Source organism: Pteronotus mesoamericanus, unplaced genomic scaffold, assembly GCF_021234165.1.
Source record: "Pteronotus mesoamericanus isolate MK-2021 breed Mesoamerican mustached bat unplaced genomic scaffold, CSHL_Meso_final contig_78, whole genome shotgun sequence".
In the NCBI taxonomy this organism is placed as follows: Eukaryota; Metazoa; Chordata; class Mammalia; order Chiroptera; family Mormoopidae; genus Pteronotus; species Pteronotus mesoamericanus.
In genome coordinates, this window is record NW_026555258.1 from 25,717,033 (window position 1) to 25,736,223 (window position 19,191).

General features: G+C 44.3%; 1 protein-coding gene across 3 annotated transcripts; it reads left to right on the forward strand.

Moving 5' to 3' along the window:
* The first annotated feature begins 651 nt into the window (after positions 1–651).
* PGAP4 (post-GPI attachment to proteins GalNAc transferase 4) lies at positions 652–18,654 on the forward strand. 3 transcript variants are annotated; one of them, XM_054584596.1, is made up of 2 exons: positions 652–1,272; positions 14,535–18,654. In XM_054584596.1, exon 2 carries the CDS (start codon positions 14,612–14,614, stop codon positions 15,821–15,823), a length of 1,212 nt encoding a protein of 403 aa, XP_054440571.1. In that variant the 5' UTR covers positions 652–1,272; positions 14,535–14,611; the 3' UTR covers positions 15,824–18,654. The 3 variants fall into 3 exon arrangements, with proteins under 3 accessions (XP_054440571.1, XP_054440572.1, XP_054440573.1); XM_054584597.1 differs by having other exon boundaries at positions 652–881; XM_054584598.1 differs by lacking the exon at positions 652–1,272 and adding an exon at positions 1,339–1,356.
* Positions 18,655–19,191: the final 537 nt, after the last annotated feature.

Genomic DNA, 19,191 nt, shown 5'->3' on the forward strand with positions numbered 1-19,191 from the left:
GCCTGGTAAATAACCACTCCATTATTAACTAGTAGACTGGATTGACAAGCTCTGTCACATGGACAAGATCATTCCTTTGGCCAAACCTCAATTTTTCCATCTTTAGGATGGATATGTTATTGTTTATCTGTCAAAATTAAGGGTGGGGGATGGGCACTGCTTCTGACTCAAATGAACCACCAAAGACTCTCCTCCCGGAGTCTGACAGCTAACTGGAAAGAGCTACGCACTTAAGTCCCATGCTTGGCTAGGTGATCTGGTTAGACCAAGCTTTTCTGCTTTTTAATAAATATTTACATTTTTGGCTTTTGGAATAAGGGTTGCACTTGGCTAAATTATCTTCTCAAATCTTTCGTTATTTGCACATTGAGAATAGTAATCTCTATGTACAGGAATAAAGTGAAAGCTAGAGGAATGTTAATAATGTGCCTGGGGTAACGCTGGGTATTTGGGGGATTGGTGGTGGAAGTGGTGTCCGCTACTATTTTTATTATTGGCAAAAACAAATTCCTCCAGCAGAGAGAACAGGGTTGACAGCAAGCTGGGGCTGTGAACAGCGGAGAGACTCAATCCTTCCCTCATGTCAACTTCCTTTTCCCTGAGCCTGCTTTTCCCTCTCCGCCCATCAGTTGGCGCCTTTTGCCGTCCTTGTTTCCCCTAGCTCGCTTGGGGGGATGCGGTAGCCCCGCAGCCCACAGGTCACATGGAGCTGTGCCGCGCGGGAGGCGGTGAGGCTTTGGCGCGCCCCCAAACCGCGTTGTACCCTGGGGCTTCAGGGTCCCGCAATGGCTCCTCCAGGGGATTGAGTCAGGCAGACTAGGCGACACCAGAGGCGACGGCACTCCGGGTGCGCAGGGGATGGAACTAACCGCCCCCACCCGGTAAGATTCCGCTGCGCAAGATCTTCCCAGTCCCTTTGGCATCGCAACGGGAGCGCCCACCCCGTAGAGACACCAGATCGAGGAGACCAGGATTAGGGGTGGCTGCAGCTGGCACGGTGAGCAGCTCCAGGGGCTGGCGCGGCCAGGGAGGGCCTGTGCCCCGGATCGTGCGCTCTGGGTAGGCGGGCTCGCTGTGGCCAGCCCGCGGCGCCGGCCGCTTCCCTTCACAAGACTGCGGGGACCTCGGAAGGGCTTCCCACCGCACGGCACAGGCCGGCGTAAGCGCAGGGATGAATGATCGTTCCAGCGAGGGCGCCTCCCCACCCTTCACCCGCTGGGGCTGCGCCGCAAAAGCGACAGGAAGGCGCCGCCCGGGCTTGTGTGAGTCCAGGTAAGACGCCCCCTTTCCTCACTCGGCTCCTGCCCATCCAGACGGGGCTGCCTAATGGCCGCCCGCGAGCGGTAAGGGTCCGCGGTACGTCCACCTCTCTGGCTTTCCGGGCACCCCGCCTAATGCGCTGCTGCGGTAATGGGTGTCTGCGGGTGACCTCGCAGCGCGGGGTTGAGAAAAGGCGACCGGGCAAGAAAAGGCGTCCCTTGGAAAGACCAGCCAAAGGGAGCCAGCGCTGCGATCAAGACCGTTAGCCTTGGCCTGGGGGAAACTGAGGCCCAAGCTCAGCAGGTACTGCCCAAGGTCAGCGACAAACAAAATCCCGGACTTTGGTCTTCCTCTCCCATTCTCTTTCCACGAGGGCTAGGTAGGACCATCCCGGCTGGTCTCGCCCTCTTCCTGGCCTGGGCGCGAGTGTTGCCGGTGCCGCAATGCGCCCGCGGTGTTCGGGGGCGAGAGCTCCTGCAGGGTGGGTGTGACCCCGGGCTTCCCCTGCACGTCCCGGGTTCCCAGACGAGGTTCGCAGGGCGGCTCCTGTGATCTCACTATGCAGACCATTAACAGAACCTGCAGGTGTGTGTGCGCGTGCGGTTTCTCCCCAGCAGATCTAAACCTTGGAAGGGGGAATAGCTTTTCCTAGGGGTGCATTTCTAGAATACACTGCACCGGGTACTTTGAAAGAGAGGCAACTATGTGTGTCTAACACCTAACATTATTAAAGTTAATAGAATTTTTAAAAGGAAAAGTTTATTACAAAACATTCGGGAAACAAAAATGTAAAGGAGAAAATAAAGATAACAAAACTTCATCTTCTAGATTCTTTGATTTTTCTGGATATCTTAAAATTTTCTCTGCGTACACACAATTTAACCAATAACGTGGACAAAAATAATATCTTGTTTTAATTTGCATGTCTGATTCCCAATGTGTTTTGGCCTTTTGCATTTGTGTGGGGTGGACTGACTTAATTCTGTTGCCCCTTTTCCAGTTGAGTTTCTGTTTGTGATTTTTAAGCATTCTTTATATATTACACATTAAAGTAGTAACTGTGTAGTTTATGTTGCACTGTCTTTCTCGGTTTCCTAGTGTTTTTGTCAATTTTTCGTCTTTGACCACATGCAAGTTTAACTTTTTTAGTAACTAAAATCTATTCCTTTTCTTTACGGACTGTGCTTGAGGTCCTTGCTGAAAAAGGCCTTTCCTAACCCAAGTTTACATATATATTGTCCTGTAATTTCTTCGTGTACTTTTAAAACTTTTGCTTAAAAATTTTAATCTGGAATTTATTCTAGGTTGAGTTGTAAAGTGGAGAGCTAATTTACTTTTCCTGAATGGTTAACCAGCTGTGGCAAAGCTATTAAGCCTTTCTTTTTTAACCCCTGATTTAAGTTGCGACAATTATGATAGATTAAATTATTACATATCTGTATCTGTTTGTCGATTTTTGCCTCTATTTCAGTATCTGTTGGTGCCAGTGCACCAAATTTGAATTACTGAAGGTTTATAATATGTTTAATGTCTGATTCGGCAGATTCTTTTTTATTACCCAGTCATCATCATTTTCCTGGGTTTAAGGAAAATTGTATTAAAGTATAGTTTACATGCAATAAAATACACAGTTTAAATGTACATTTTGATGAATTTTTGTCAGATATAACCACCATCACAACAATAAAATTACGGAGTACTACATTAACTTAATGTTAGTGCACAGCGCCAAGCTAATTTTCAATATATCCTTCCAATTTTAGTATATGTGCCACCAAAGTGAGCATTTCCTCCAAGTTTTTATTAGTACTAACTCCAGATGATCTTGAGAATACTTTGCTTGAGGGAACCCACCTCTTTCTGCTCCACCAAGACAAAAGCATGTTTGGATGTCTACGGGGTTTTTGATAACAAGGGTCATATTCACCCTCCCAGTGCCCGACACAGGACTCAGTGTTTGTTAAATAGAACGTTTAATGATCATAAAAGTAATACATGCTTTTTGCGAAAGTATGGAAAGCCAAATAGGAAACCTCCATCCCATATACCATCATTTCTCCTTCACTAAGTTATACTCCCCATTAAAAATACAATGATCATACTATGACTATTTCTCTACAATTTGCCTTGGCATAGTTTGCATTTTCCCTGGAGAGACTTTTAAAATCTGCTCAGTTGCCATAACAAATTACTATAGACTAGGTGGTTTAAACGGCAGAAACATTGCTCAGTTCCGGAGGCTGAAGTCTGAGATCGGGGTGCCAGTACTTGGGTTGCGCTGAAGGGCCCGTTCCTGGTGTACAGATGACCACTTTCCTGCTGGCCGGGCAGAGAGAGGAAGCAGGCTCTCTCCTGTCTCTCTTAGAGCAGTGGTCGCAGCTGGAGAGTGCCAGGAACAGGACGTAGTTGCCTCCCAAGGACCGGATTTCCAAGTACCATCGCACTGGGGATCAGGTTTTAATAGACGAATTTTGAGGAACGCAAACATCCAGTTCATAGCAGAGACCTAGCTAAGACTCTTGTCAGGATAGTTAAACCTTTTTAATGCCGGCCCCTACCATCCTTTCATGTAATTATCCTAAATACTTGTTTCCTGTTGTTGCCAGGCATTTTCTTGCTGTGCAGTTTGTTCTTCCTCTCCTTTCCTTCCTGCCTGCCCCTCCTCTTCTTTCTCTTTCTCTTTCTTATTATTGCAGACAAAACCGTCCTAAACGTTCCTTGTCCATCTTTGGTAGCATATGCTTGCATTTCTGCAGGGTAGATTCCCACAAGCAATTTCTATGTCAAAGGGGATGTACATACAACATTTTTATAGATACTGCACCAATTTATATGAAAGTGCCCATGTATTGAACTGGGTCACTTCCTCTTGACGTAAATTGAATTGACCTTATATTAAATATGGAGATATTCTGGAGAAAAGGACCTCTATCTTCCTTTCCATTACTGAGTCTCTCCTGCTGGGAAGTGTTATTTTTCTCTACTTAAGACTTTTTAAATGTCCTTCTTATAGTATGTGTGCATATTTTGCATATTTACTAAGTTTATTTCTATATATTTTAGTTGTTTTTCCCCCATTTTGTTTAGTATATAGTATCTTTTATCCCATTAATTAATTTGGTGATTAGATGAGACTGATTAGTGTACATTATATATATTATTTGTACATATTAATTCTGTAAGTGCCTACATTGTGAAAGTCTGTTACCATTTCTGATGTCTTTTTTCAGTTGATTTTCTTGGGTTCCTAATCTCTGCAGAGATATTATTGCATATTGGTTGAGAACATGGGTTCTGGAACCAGTCTGCCAGGGTTCAAGTTTTGCCACCACTTAAAAGCTTTGTTAATCTTGGGTACAAGTTAATTTTACCTTATTTTTCAGGTATAAAAGGCACTTAATAATAATGGTACTTCTCATAGGCTTATTATGTGGATCGATGAGACGCTTAAAACAGTGCCTGGTACCTAGAAAATGCTTAGGAAACATTTACAAATGAGTTGATCTCTGCTCATTGTGTGTCCGGGCTCTTTGATACTCCCGGTTTCATAGCTGAAGAATTGAAGTCCATCAGGGTCAAACAACTTGACTGTGGTCTGTGAGGATAACAAAGATAAATCAGACTGAACCCACTAACAGGGGATTTATAAGTTCCTTGGGGCATCAGTCAAGGGCCATGAATGAAGCCATGGAAGGCATCATGAGGAAAACTTGGGCTTTGAAATTTGTCCTGTGTTTCAATTTCCTTCTTGCGACTTGGCAGCTTCTTCGTTGCCTTTTTTTTTTTTTTTTTAATCTAAATATGGTTAGTTCCATTGCTGTTTGAGAGTTGCTATTTTGGTCAGAAGAAATAGATGTGAGCCTAATATAGAACTTGGATGTGTAGTTGGAGCTTAATAAGTGGTAGCTATAAATAGACATAGTCCAGTCTAAAGTAGAAAGTGAAAGCTCCCTCCCCTCTTCAAGTCCCAGTTTGAAAGCTGAACCAAAACGGATCAATGGGAGGAGAAACCACAGAAGAGTGGGTGCAGCACCCTGCAAGATAATGGACTATTAAGCCCAGCAAGGATAACATGTCCCCACCTACCCATCCACCCCTCCCGAGCCCGCCCCTGCTCCTCTGCAGCTTTCTGCCTTCGCAGAGAGAAAAAAAACCTAAAGCCAGTGCACCACTTCCTCTAGCTGAGATCAGACACAGGGATGGACAAAAGTGGGTTTACAGTTGTTCTTTGCTGGCCTTCATTATTTACACATTCTTGTAGTCTACTTGCGATACTCAGGCACACTTTGGCCTAGAGTATAAAACTACTTTTGCCCCCTATGTGATGCCTTCTGGGTGGTTCTGTAGAATCCTTTACTTTCATCACAGAACAGAAAGAAAACATGATAAAGACATTACTCTTCCTACTGGGAATATTGTCAAATCCCCTACTGTTCTCCTGGCCATATACCTTTATGGATTGTTGATACTCCTGTATGCACAGTAGCATTAAACCCTTCAAGCTACACAGCTAAAAATAAATAAATAGATAGATAAATTAAGTGAATAAGTATAAAGTGACAAATGAATGTCCTTAAGGGGAAGTTCATATGAAGAGCTTCAGCACTTGAGAAAAAAAGATTATTCATGGTTGGAAGAGATCAGGGTTGGCTTTTGGAAGAGGTCCCTTTTGAGCTGAATCTTGGTGGTTTGTGAGAGAAGAAATGGGTCTGGAAAGATAGTTGGAACTGGATTGTGAAGAATCTTGGTGAAGAATTTGGACTTTATTCTGTAGTCACTGGGGAATCATTGAACAGCTCCACAGAGTAAGAATGCCATGCATGTTCACGCCTGCACGGCAGAGTTTGGGATCGGGTGCCCAACCTTTTGGCGTCTCTGGGCCACCCTGGAAGAAGGGTTGTCTTGAGTTGCTATCATTTGCGAGCGTCCTGTGCCTGGCAGAGGGCTTTCTAGCTGTTGTATCATTTCATGTTCACAACACCTCCGTAAATGAAATATTTTTTATTTTTCTATTTCTCAGAGAGGCCAAGTAGGCTCAGAGAGATCAAGTGATTTTTTTACACAAATGCACCTAATTAGTGAGCGTTGGTGTTACCAGACTGCTTCAGTGCCCGGGACTGGCCCTGCGCCTGCTTCTCTGGGACTTTCCTCCCAAGCCTCCAGGTTTTTGGCTTGCCCAGGAAAACCTTCAAGAGTGAGTTGGAGTGAGAACAAAGCAAGTTTTATTCAGGTAGAGAAAAAGGAAGAGGCCAGGACTGGGGCAGTGCTGTGAAAGAGGCAAAAGTACACGTCCAAAGGGACGCCGGCCAACTCGGGAGTGAGTTGCGCACGTGGTGGACGGTCCTTGGGACTTGATGTGTTTCCAAAGCTGAGATCCGTTTCTAAGCTCTGTGGCGCCAAATTCTGACTCCACCTCAGGTTGGGAGGGAGCCTTTTTGTTCTTGACTTCTTCCAGCACGGGCAGGGGTTTCTGTGATGATCAACTCTTTCCCTTTGCCTTCTGGTCGTACATGGAGGTGGGGGCTCTGGCGAGAGGATGCCAGGCTCCTAATTCCTCCCTCCCCTTGTCGAAATTGCCCCCTAACTTCTCGCTATCCTATCTCACTGGGACCAAAACAGCTCGTTCTGGAAGTCAGAAGCCTGTTGGGCGCCTGTTGCCGTCAGCTGGCCTGGATGGAGGCGATGAAGGGTAGCCCAGGATGGGCAGGGAAAAGGGCATGGCAATGGGCAGGCGAGGAGAGAAGAGAGGCCACAGAGTGGAATGGCTAGGACTTGGGGAGTGGCCGCATAGGGGTGAGAAGTAGAATTCGCTGGCCTTTGGGACCCAGGTGCCGGGAGAGAGGTGGTGCCATTCCCGGTGTGGGGGCAGGGGGAGGGCTGACTTGGGAAATGTAGGGTTCATCTCCGGGTGCTCAGCCTGGCGCTCTGCTGCCCTCTGCTCCCCGCACTCCTGTGACCCCTCAGCTTAATTTTCAGAACTCAAATGTGGTTGTCCTTGTCCCTCCATTTATTCATCCTGGCCCTATTTCATGCTCATCTCTTGGTGTCTTTGTCCTTTATTGCCTTCCCTGACAGCTCCATCCTACACATGGTAACAAGCATAATCTACTGGGTTGGCCAAGAAAGTCTGTTTAGTTTTTTTCCATAAAACAAGACATATTTTTCATCCTCACCAATAACTTTATTGATTTGGATATTTTGAGTATGTCGGCTCTGCCCCCGCATGGTATAATGTTAATTGTTCTCAATGTTTCAATTTGATTGCTATCAACATCAAGCGGTCTACCTGCCCATGGAACATCATCATCCAGCTAGAAATCTCTAGCCTGAAATAGCACAGACCACTTTGGACGTGTTTGATCAGTCACAGCACTTTCTCCATATACTGCACAATTCTTTTTTTTTTTATTTCAACTGCGTTTTTACCTTTCTTGAAATAGTAAGACATACTATGCTAAAAAATGTTGCTAATTTTCTTCTATCTTCAATACTAAAATGGCTACACAAAAATTCACCAATTTTGATCAGTTTTCTTAATGCACACTAATACGACAGTTGTCACAATACAGTCTAAATTACATTGTTTCAAATGAAGTTAAAGACAGCTAAGCACTACTAGAGCCATCTTATGGAAAAAAACCAAAGAACCTTTTTGACCAACACAATAGTTTAGGCACTGTTTGTGTTTCAAAGTGCACTTACAAGGGATAGACAAGAATTTCAGTAATCACTGTGCCTTAGAATAGGGCTGTGAAGACAGAGTTGTCTCCTGGCTACCTCACTGATGCCACTCAGTAAACAACATCAACAGAGTGTGGAGCTGGCCAGCAACATCATGGTCACTATGGAATTCCTGAAAAAGGCAATCAGAGTGATGGTGTAGACATAGTCTGCCACAAAACCGGCCATATTCAGGGAGAGGCAGTTCTGTCTTCCTGGGTCCTAGAGTGTAGATGACACGGAGCAGAGACGCTGGACCCATAATGGACATGTAGTATGAGCAAGAATTAAACCTCATTTTTTATAAACTCCTGGGACTTTGGGGTCATTGCTGTAGCCTGTCCTGCACTATGCACTATATAATGATAGGGAACCAGATGTCTTATGCGTTTGAGAAATTTCCCAGACTCTCTGAACAGATTGATAGATCCTTTCTTTTTTCCTGAGGGCTTAGAAATCAGCCTGCTGCTTTCCTGTTCTATTGAACCTCCGCTTTCCCCTTCCTCTGTGGAGGAGTAAATTTCTCTGCCTCATCGCTTTGGCCAGTGTATGGTGAGTGGACTTGATCTGTGTCTGCATATTTTGATCCTCTGTAGCTGTCATCCACCAAGAGCATGCCCAGGTGGCTATTCTGCAACTTAACCTGGAATGAGAGGTATGTGCAACGTCCTGATTGTGACCTGCAGTCTGGAGCTGAACGCAGCTGAACCATAGCTGTCCACAGACCAGTGAGCAGGAAAGGCACGTCGTTATTGTCCGCGATGAAGATCTGGGGCTGGTATCACCCCAGCAAAAGCTGAACAACGTAGGCGGGGACTGTGCTGCCTCTGAACTAATAAATCCTTCTCCTTTGCTCATCGTCGTCGGGAGAACAGCATTCTCACTATCTTTTTAAAACAAAAGATTTCTGAGATGTTAATGATTTCATTGCTCCCAGTAGGAAAATTGCCTGGATTAAAGGCCCTCTTTATATCTGCACTAGGTTCTTTAGTTTCTATTCCAGTCAATAATGAAATCTAAGGAAAATCGTCATGCTTGCTTTATAAACATAGAAAGTACTTTCCCTCCCCTCTACTATCTGGAACACACAAGTCTCTTCTGTACAGAAATTCTGGAGCCAGCCCCGTACCAGGCTCCTTAGCAAGATCCTGGAAAATTAAAGCAGGAAGCCAAAGCCTGGTGCTTTCAAGGCCTCTCCCGTCATATGTCCTCAGTGGGTTTGTTCATTCAATAAATATCGTGGACTTTGCGCTTACGTTACAAGTAGTGCTAGGTGTGGGGTATCCATGGTGATCAAGACAGATAAGCTTGTGATCTGATAGGGGAGGCCGGTCAGACCAAGGGCTAGCAAGGAATCTAACAAGATACTGTTACAGGTACAGTTCTGGGAGTGTGATGATATTTATGTTAAATATATTAAATTGAAAATTTATTTTCTAGAAGTCAGTATCTTTAAGTCAAAATGTGCAAATAGGTATTTAATAAAATGTTTTTTATACCAGCCCTGACCCTAAGCTACCTAGTTCTCCTCTTTGGAGGCTAAGTTGCTGGTCTCTTGTATATCCTTCCAAAGATAGCCTATGTATATACAAGTACATTTATGTATATTTCCCCCCTTTTCTTACACAAATGGTAGCATGCTATACATAACTTTTTTATGTCTTCTTTAACTGAAGATGTATCCTAAAGTTTTTCCATATCTGTCTATAGAGTTTAACATTTTTTTCTTTTGGTGAGAACACTTACGTTCTATCCTCTTAGCAAATTTCAATTGCACAATACAGTATTACCAACTACAGTCACCATGTTATGCATTGGATCCTCAGAACTTACTCATAACTGAAAGTTAGTGGCTTTTAACCAACTTCTCTGTATTTCTTCACCTCTCAGCCCCTGGCAACCACCACTCCACCCTCTGTTACTATGAGTTTGACTTTTTTTTAAGATTGCACCTGTAAGTGATAATGTGCAGTATTTGTCTTTGTCTGCCTTATTTCACTTCACTCTAGTTTCATTCATGTTGTCACAAATGGTGGGATTTTCTTCTTTTTAAAAGCTGAATAATATCTAATTGTATAGTATGTATCATATAGTCTTTATCCATTCACCAGCCTGTGGACACTTAGCTTGTTTCCATGTCTTAGCTATTGTGAATAATGCCACAGTAAATATGGGAATACCGATAATTCTTCAACGTAATGATTTTGTTTCCTTTGGCTATATATCCAGAAGTGGGATTATATAGTTGTTCTATTTTTAATGTCTTGAGGAACCTCCATATTGTTTTCCATAGTGGCTCTACCAGTTTATGTTCCAGCAAATAGTATACAAGAGTTTCTTTTCTCCACATCCTTGCTAGCATTTGTTATATCCTGTCTCTTTGATAATAGACATCTTAACAGGTATGAAATAATATTTCATTGTGGTTTTGATTTGTATGTTCCTGATGATTAGTGATTTTGAGCACTTTTTCATGTACCTGTTGGCCATTTTTATATCTTCTTTAAAAAAAAGTCTATTCAGGTCCTTTATTTTTAAATAATTGGGTTATATGTTTTGTTTTGTTTTTTTGCAATGAGTGGTATGAGTTCCTTACATATTTTGGATGTTAACCACTTGTCTAATACGTGTTTACAAATATTTTATCCCATTCCATAGGTTGTCTTTTCCTTTTGTTGATGGTTTCCTTTGCGGTGCAGGATCTTTGTAGTTTGCTGTAGTTCCACTTGTTTATTTTTACTTTTGTTGCCAGCGCTTTTGGTGTCAAACCCCCAAAAATCACTGCCAAGGAGCTTACCCCCTATATTTTCTTCTAGGAGTTTGCTGGTTTCAGGTTTTACACTCAAGCCTTCAATCCATTTTGAGTTGATTTTTGTGGGTGGTATAAGACAGGTACAAGTTTCATTCTTTTGCATATAGCTATCCAGTTTTCTCAATACCATTTATTGAAAAAACTATTCTTTCCATTGTATATTTTTGAGTCCTTTGTCATAAATTAATTGACCATATGTGCTAGGGTTTATTGATGGGATGTCTATTTTGTTCCATTGGTTTACATGTTTTTATTTTTTATTATTATTTTTCATTTTTAATCCTCACCCAAGGATATATTTATTGATTTTAGAGAGTGGGGCGTGGGGAGAGAGAAAACCACATCGATGTGAGAGAGAAACATTATCAGTTGCCTCCTGCATGCGTCCCAACCAAGGATCAAACTCACAGCCTAGGCCTGTGCCCTCACTGTGGATCAAACCTACAGCCTTTTGGTATACAGGATGATGCTCCAACCAACTGCACCCCTCAGCCAGAGTGGTTTATATGTTTTTATGCTGGTACAATACTGTTTTGATTACCATGGCTTTATAATACACAGTTGGTCCTCTGTATCCATGGATTTTACATGTGGATTCAACCAATCACAGATCAAATATATTTTTAAAAAATTACAGGAAGTTGATCCCTAAACAATGCAGTGTAACATTTATGTAGCATTTACATTGTATTAGGTATTATAAGTAATCTAGAGATGATTTAAAGTATGTGGGAAGATGTAGGTAGGTTATATACAAATACTACACCATTTTATATAAGGGATTTTGGCATCCTAGCACTTAATATGTGCCTTACATTTTCTAAGCTTCCGACCTTATCTTGCTGATTGTATTTTATTATGGGTATGGAAAACAAGGTGACCCGGAAGCCCCCTGAATGTTCCCAAAGCCAATTTAACAGGAGTGTGAGCTCAACCCCATTTCAGTCCTTGGTTCCCACTAGTAATGATGTGGAACTGGCAAGTCCATGGACATGTGCAGCTCGTCCTGGACGGGGACCGGCCAGGAGCAGGTCTGCCTCACACCAGCCTGTAGTGCCTGGGTTCTCCACTTTGTCTAGGGGAAGATTTCACAACGTGAGTCCCGGTGATTTTGAGAGTATGTTTATTAAGGCTGGGACAGTGAAACAAAGGAAGGACTTAGGGTAAAAGAAGCAGCAGGAGAGAGCCTAGGCAGGGTTGCTGTTAGCTCACCGGCAACTCACAGAAAAAGGGAGCCTTGGAGACAGGATCAGGTTATAAGCCTGGGCCTAGCTGCCTCTGCCCACTGCTCCTTCGGTTGCAAGTCTGGTGGGGACCCTTAAATGCCTAGGACGAAATAAAAAGTTCATGCCCGAGAAGGGACACAGACATGCTTCAGACATGTGAAAGCACGCTGCACATGCTTTCCAGTTGTGTTTTTAATATGCTGATGCATTAAAATGAGCGTAAAGGAAGATTAGATCTTGCAGTTTCACTAACTGACTGGCTTTCAGTTGTTCAAATTGTTTGGCCTTGGTTAATTATCTTGTCTCAATTTCACTGTTCCACTTGCCCAGGAATTTGCTTAGCTTCTTAGTATCTTGCCTCACTACCATGTGATTTATTAACTCCATTGACCTGAGCAGATCCCAAAGAGAGGCCACCAGCCTGCAGGACTCCAGAAGTCACAAACCAATAAGCTGCGGTTGTGTGCTGCTGACACCTCTCCCTGCTTATCTCTCTAGTTTATTCAGATCTCTTACTACTGCTAGGCTAGTCTGTCTCATCTCTAGGGTCCTACAGTATAACCTGCTTCTGTTGCTGAAATGAGATTTGTCTCTCTGCTTCCTTGAATTTACTATGTCATCATACAGTTAAGTCCTCACTTAACATCATTAATAGGTTTTTCACCTTTAAGAGAAGCAACATATAATGAAACCAGTTTTACCATAGACTAATTAATATAAACAAGAGTTAGGTTCCTATAGCATCTTATCAACATTGGAACTAAACGATGTCATTTGAGGACATGCTGTGCTACAGAGAGGCTTGGTATTCTATGCAACTCTAGTGGGCAAGGTAGGCTAACTGTTGTAATAAACAAGTCCAAAAATCATTAGTTGCTAGACATAGGTTTATGTATAACTCACAACACAGTCCGTTCTGTTTAGGAGGGTGCTGCAGGTGAGAGCGGGAGGGACATCTGTTCCATGCAGTCATTCAAGTCATTCAAGGACACAAGCTCCTGCCATATGGTGGCTCCACCCTCCTCGAGATCCACCAAGTCTGTTTGTTCAGCTAGTAGATACGGAAAGAGAAAATTGAGAGGCATATCTGCTCTCGGTCGCCTTGGCTCAGAAGTCACACCTATCACTTCGCTCCCATTTTACTGGCAAGCCCTAGGACCTCACCTGGAAGACGATGGGCTAGGAAATATGCTCTTTCTGTGTGCCCAAAAAGGAGAGAATATAGATATGAGACCAATGGAGACTGAACCACGGTAACCTCGTGTGGTGCCTGGGTAGTCCTTCCTTCAAAATAATTCACAAGCTAGGCAGTTCTCCTCCAAATGTGTGCAAACTACACACTCCTGAAGTAAGGGGTTTTCCTTCTGTTCTATAGACACCATTTAGTTTTGCATTGACCTTACTGATGTCATACTGGCTTTGTCCTTTTAATTCTTGGGTGGGGGGGGGCGGGGAGAGAGAGAGAGAGAGAGAGAGTGTGTGTGTGTGTGTGTGTGAGAGAGAGAGAGAGAGAAAGAGAGAGAGAGTGTGTGTGTGTGTGTGTGTGTGTGAGAGAGAGAGAGGGACTGACTCTGTTTCCCTCAGATCATTAGGCCTGCATAGCCCTAAGATATTACTTGAGTTTGTACATGTAGGTGTATTTTAAGGGCCTTTTTACTGTGCATTCTTTTGCTCTGTAACACACTGAATCTCCACAGTAGCCCTATGTGGTCAGTATTATTATTGTCTCCATTTTCGAGGTGAGGAATCCAAGGTACGGAGAGTGAAGCGGCTTCCCACCAAGTGAGTGGCTGAGCCAGGACTCGGACCAACAGGTTTCTGACCTCAGGCCTGCATGCTGAGTCATTGTGTCACTCAGCATTTCTTTCTGGAACTGCCTAGGGGCAGCCGTCTCTTCCATCTCCATCTCTGCCTACCCCAGACATGTCCTTCCTCTCATGGGTTCCCAGGGTAGTGAAAAATAAAATGCAAGAATAATCAGTATTAAATGGATATGCAATTTTAACTATACTGGCATGAAATTAGAGAAATAAGAATGGAAGATCTTGACAAAGACATTTCAGGAAACTAAATAGTCCTTTTTAGAGGGTTTGGGATGTGCAGAAAAGACAGAGCTTTTAGAAATTACATCAAGTATTTACAATGTATTTACATTGGAACTTATTTTTTGTCAATGTGTCAAGTCTTGCTTTTTTGCATCTGTTTTAAGAGCCTGTGTCTGTAGCTGCTGAGCTGACTTAATGGACTTGCGTACTTGGTGATGTACTGGCACATTGTAAATCTAACTAAACATCTGAAGGCTTGGTTGGGTGTACCAGGGTTTCATTACTCACAGAAATGAGAAAAGAATCCAAGAGATCATTAACAGATACAACCAAAGAATGGTGTACTGGAGAAAATACTTAAGACTCTAGGAGATACCCAGCCTAGAACTGAAATTTCTGGTTTGCTATGTGCTGATTTTTATCCCTGGATTTTTAAAAGCCTTTACCATTCTCTACCTTCTCTTTCTTTAGGTTTGACTTGCACTAATCTGGGCCTTCGGTCCAGGATGGTTTGTTCTTGGGACCAGACCTGACCGGAAGTTGACCTCATGAGCACATCAGCCTCTCCAGTTGCCATGCTGCTCCGGAGGCTCAGGCGGCTCTCCTGGGGCAGCACCGCTGTCCAGCTCTTTATCCTAACGGTGGTGACATTTGGCCTGCTGGCCCCCCTGGCCTGTCACCGGCTTCTACACTCTTACTTCTACCTTCGCCATTGGCATCTGAACCAAATGAGCCAAGAGTTCCTGCAGCAAAGCTTGAAGGAGGGGGAGGCGGCCCTTCACTACTTTGAGGAGCTGCCCTCCGCCAACGGCTCAGTGCCCATCGTCTGGCAGGCCACCCCCCGACCCTGGCTGGTCATCACCATCGTCACTGTGGACAGGCAGCCTGGCTTCCACTACGTCTTGCAGGTGGTGTCCCAGTTCCACCGGCTTCTCCAGCAGTGCGGCCCCCAGTGCGAGGGGCACCAGCTCTTCCTGTGCAACGTGGAGCGCAGTGTGAGCCACGTGGATGCCAAGCTGCTGTCCAAGTATGTCCCCGTGGCCAACCGCTACGAGGGCACTGAGGATGATTACGGCGACGACCCTTCCACCAACTCGTTTGAGAAAGAGAAGCAGGACTATGTCTATTGCCTGGAGTCGTCCCTGCAGACCTACAACCCAGATTATGTCCTGATGGTGGAAGACGACGCCATTCCAGAAGAGCAGATCTTCCCAGTCTTGGAGCACCTTCTGCGGGCTCGCCTCTCCGAGCCGCACCTCCGAGATGCCCTTTATCTAAAGCTCTATCATCCCGAGAGGCTGCAGCACTATATCAACCCGGAGCCCATGCGGATCCTGGAGTGGGTTGGTGTGGGCATGTTGCTGGGGCCCTTGCTAACCTGGATATACATGCGCTTTGCCAGCCGTCCGGGGTTTAGCTGGCCCGTCATGCTGTTCTTCTCCCTGTATAGCATGGGTCTGGTGGAACTGGTGGGCCGGCACTACTTCCTGGAACTGCGGCGGCTGAGCCCTTCCCTGTACAGCGTGGTCCCGGCTTCGCAGTGTTGCACGCCGGCCATGCTCTTTCCTGCCCCCGCGGCCCGCCGGACCCTCACCTACCTGTCCCAGGTGTACTGCCACCAGGGCTTTGGCAAGGACATGGCACTGTACTCACTGTTGAGGGCCAAGGGGGAGCGGGCCTACGTGGTAGAACCCAACCTCGTTAAACACATCGGGCTCTTCTCCAGCCTTCGGTACAACTTTCACCCCAGTCTGCTCTAGCAGGCCAAGAAATGCCTCTCTGAAATGGGCTGCTGCTTAGAGATTCAAATACTGAGCTCTATATCTCGACACGGTTGCCTGCGAATGAATTGCTGTTTAACATTGCTGGGGATGGGACAGCAGAGGAACAGGCTAGTCAAGAATCTCGGCTGGAGGAGTTGGCCACAGATCTGGACCCGTCCCTCCGCACAGCCACGCTGCCTCGGGCAGCTGGATCCACACAACGAGGAGGCATTTAAATACCAGTTATATTCTCTAGTTGTATTCAGCTCTGCTTCCTGGTAGAGGTTGTGACTGCCAAAAATACTGTGCGCAATGGTACACCTGTTTGAGGATTTAAGGGTAGAATTTGATGAAAGGTGAGATCCTTTTGAACTGACTTCTTTCTCATTGGGCCTGAGAATGGATGTGTTTAGAATATATGTCTCAAGAGACAGTACCTTGTTGATCAGTTCCACTTGTTTCCTTGAGCTGGTGTAATGAAAACTAATAAATGCCGTGCAGCACCTGGCAGCTTGGAGGAAGGTGACCTGGCTCCTGCTACCTGCCTGTCTCTTTCCTGCAGTGTAGTGCACTGATGATCAGTATTGGTAGTGAGAACTTTAAGGCACAGCAAAATTTGAAAGCACCTTACAGGTCGTCAAAGTCAGATTGCTTATGTTTATTAGTGATTTAATATTGAATATTTCAGTCATATTCTGATTATTTGAAAACTGGACATTGCAGAATGATATTGAATGGGTGAGCTCTTTGCTAACTGTATATCCCTTTTCCTAACTTTGCTGGCTAATCATTCACCCTCATTTCTTTTTCTTCTAAGTAGCATGATGTTATAGAAGGAAAAAAACATGGACTCTGAAGTCAGAAGACCTGAATTGTTATTTCGGATCTCTCTCATGTCCTAATGGTGTGAACTAGGGCAGGTCATAACCACTCTGAGTCTCAGTTTCTTCACCTGTAAAATGGGGACAGTGGGACCTACCTTTAAAAGTTGCCTTGAGGTTTAAATGACAGGATGTATGCAAAACACCTAATAAGTACTTGGCCCAGAGAGGAGGGCACTTGGCAAATTTTGGTTCTTTTTCTCTCCTGTAATAAGCATATAAAACTTAAGTGTATTTTGGATAAAGATAATGATATTGTTTAGAGCAGGGGTCTCCAACCCCTGGCCATGGACCAGTGCCGGTCTGCGGCCTGATAGGAACCAGGCCGTGTAGCAGGCGGCGGGCGAGTGAGCAAAGCATCACTTGCATTACCGCCTGTGCTCCACCTCCTGTCCTCACCCCGCTCCTGGTCCATGGGAAAATTGTCTTCCAAGAAACCAGTCTCTGGTGCCAAAAAGATTGGGGAAGGCTAGTTTGGAGGATAAGATAGAACACAGCGGACGCCCATGAAGCAGCTGTTCCAGACCAACCACTGCTAGAATAAACATTGACTTGTCATTGTGACTTCTGAAGGGTATACAGCTCCACCCAAGCCAGACATAACTTTTCATTCAAACTGGGAGTGATCTGAGACTCCTCTGGAGTTTATTCTGAGACTATCATCTAAATATTACTTTTCTTGAATGTTACAAATAACTGGCCTTTGACGATACTTATCAGACCAGCGGACAAGTCCCTTCATGAGGACGGATGGTTGTATTGAGTTCAAACACTTGTCCGTTTTGGTTCACAGGCACATCTTCTGTTTGCTTTTACATTTCCATGGTGAGCTTCCATTTGGGGATCCACTCTAGAACACAGAGGGAGTATACAGGAGTTGGGGGGAGGTACAGAGGGTAGTATCCCACTTTACAGATGAACAGACTGAGACCCAGAGGTGTTAGATACCTTCTCCAGGCTCACACAGCTGAATAGGCTGAGACAGCTCTTCTGACTTCCAGCTTTTTTCTTAACCACATTCATTTTATAAATACCTATGTAGTCAAATTCTCTTTTGTAAAATCTGATTGTAACCTGGACTGAGTAATGTTTCTGTAAACTAAGATGTGAGAAATGCATTGTCATGTGAGTCTTGGGGAACAAACAGGTCTCAGTGTGTGTTGTGTTGTTATAGCCATCCGTTAGGTATCCCCCAGGAATGTCTAAAGTGATCAGAGCTAGTAGATGACTTACTAAGGTGTTCAGATTCCACACCTCTATTTCTCCTCATCCAGCAACTGGTCCACTCCCATGTTTGAGAACAGAACCACCCTCAGCCTAGACTTACTAGAATTTGTTGCATTAATGATTGGCTCCCCTCATGAAATTTTTTTTTTGGTCCAGTGACAGGGTAGCCACATCTAAGCTACTCAGCCTCCAGATAGGGAGTCACTGTTGTTTTACATTTCTGCCCTTTCTAATTCAGTTGTCTACTGCATGCGCACCTCCCCTCCCCAGCTCCTTCATTTTGGATGGCCAAGGCCATCTTTGCCTTGTCTAATTTTTCTACCGACATACCAAGATGTCTTCTCCCATGGATCTAAACTCGAGTCTGCCATCCTTGGACATTTTCTGCAGCCCAGTGCTGCCCTTTTATCTCTACCCACCCCTAGATTTTCCTCCCTTTGTCCCTCGTTCCTAGAGTCCAGTTTTCGTATATTGTCCTTGATGAGGACAGCTGACAGCTTCACACCAAAGCTGAAGTCTCCTGTTTATTCCTAAACAAGGGGACTAGAAGAGAACTCCAGTCCCCTTCCCACACCAAGGGACATAGGTCACCAGGTGAGTGAAGGTTCAAAGTTTAAATTATAGGCAGGCCTAAGAAGGTCTCATTTGTGACTGATTGTATTTGCATAGACATATCACTGAAAATAAAAGCACCCATTCCACTGAGGTGTCCTGAGAAGACTTTTGTTGTTCTCTTTTATTCATTCCTTTGGGATGGATTTTTGGATGTGGCAAACAGTTTAAAACACAAACATACACAAATACCCAGCACCCCACCCCACCGTTTTGGAGTCCCAGAGCACCACTCAAAAGTATGAGCTGTTCACTTAAAAATTGATAACTGCATTCCTTAAATGGAAACATTTGAAGTGTGCTTTCTTTTTTATTGTTGTATTCGTTTAAAAAAAATGGTGAGAATATTGCAGTGTAACCGGAGAATACAGGTAGGATTTATAAAATGATAGGATTAATCTTCTTTCCCTTGGATACACTTCTCATTTGGGAGAATTTATTTAATTGGTAACTTCATTTGGGTGGAGAGGCATTCTAATTGGAGTTGATCACTGTGGGATTTTTAGAGACACTAAGATTCATCATGAGTTGCTGTAACATATGCTATAACATTGGGTAATTTTAAGTCACACAAACAATTTGGATCTTTTTACCCTTACCACAGTGATCTTGCTGATAAAAGCTCATTAATTGGCACTGTTTTTT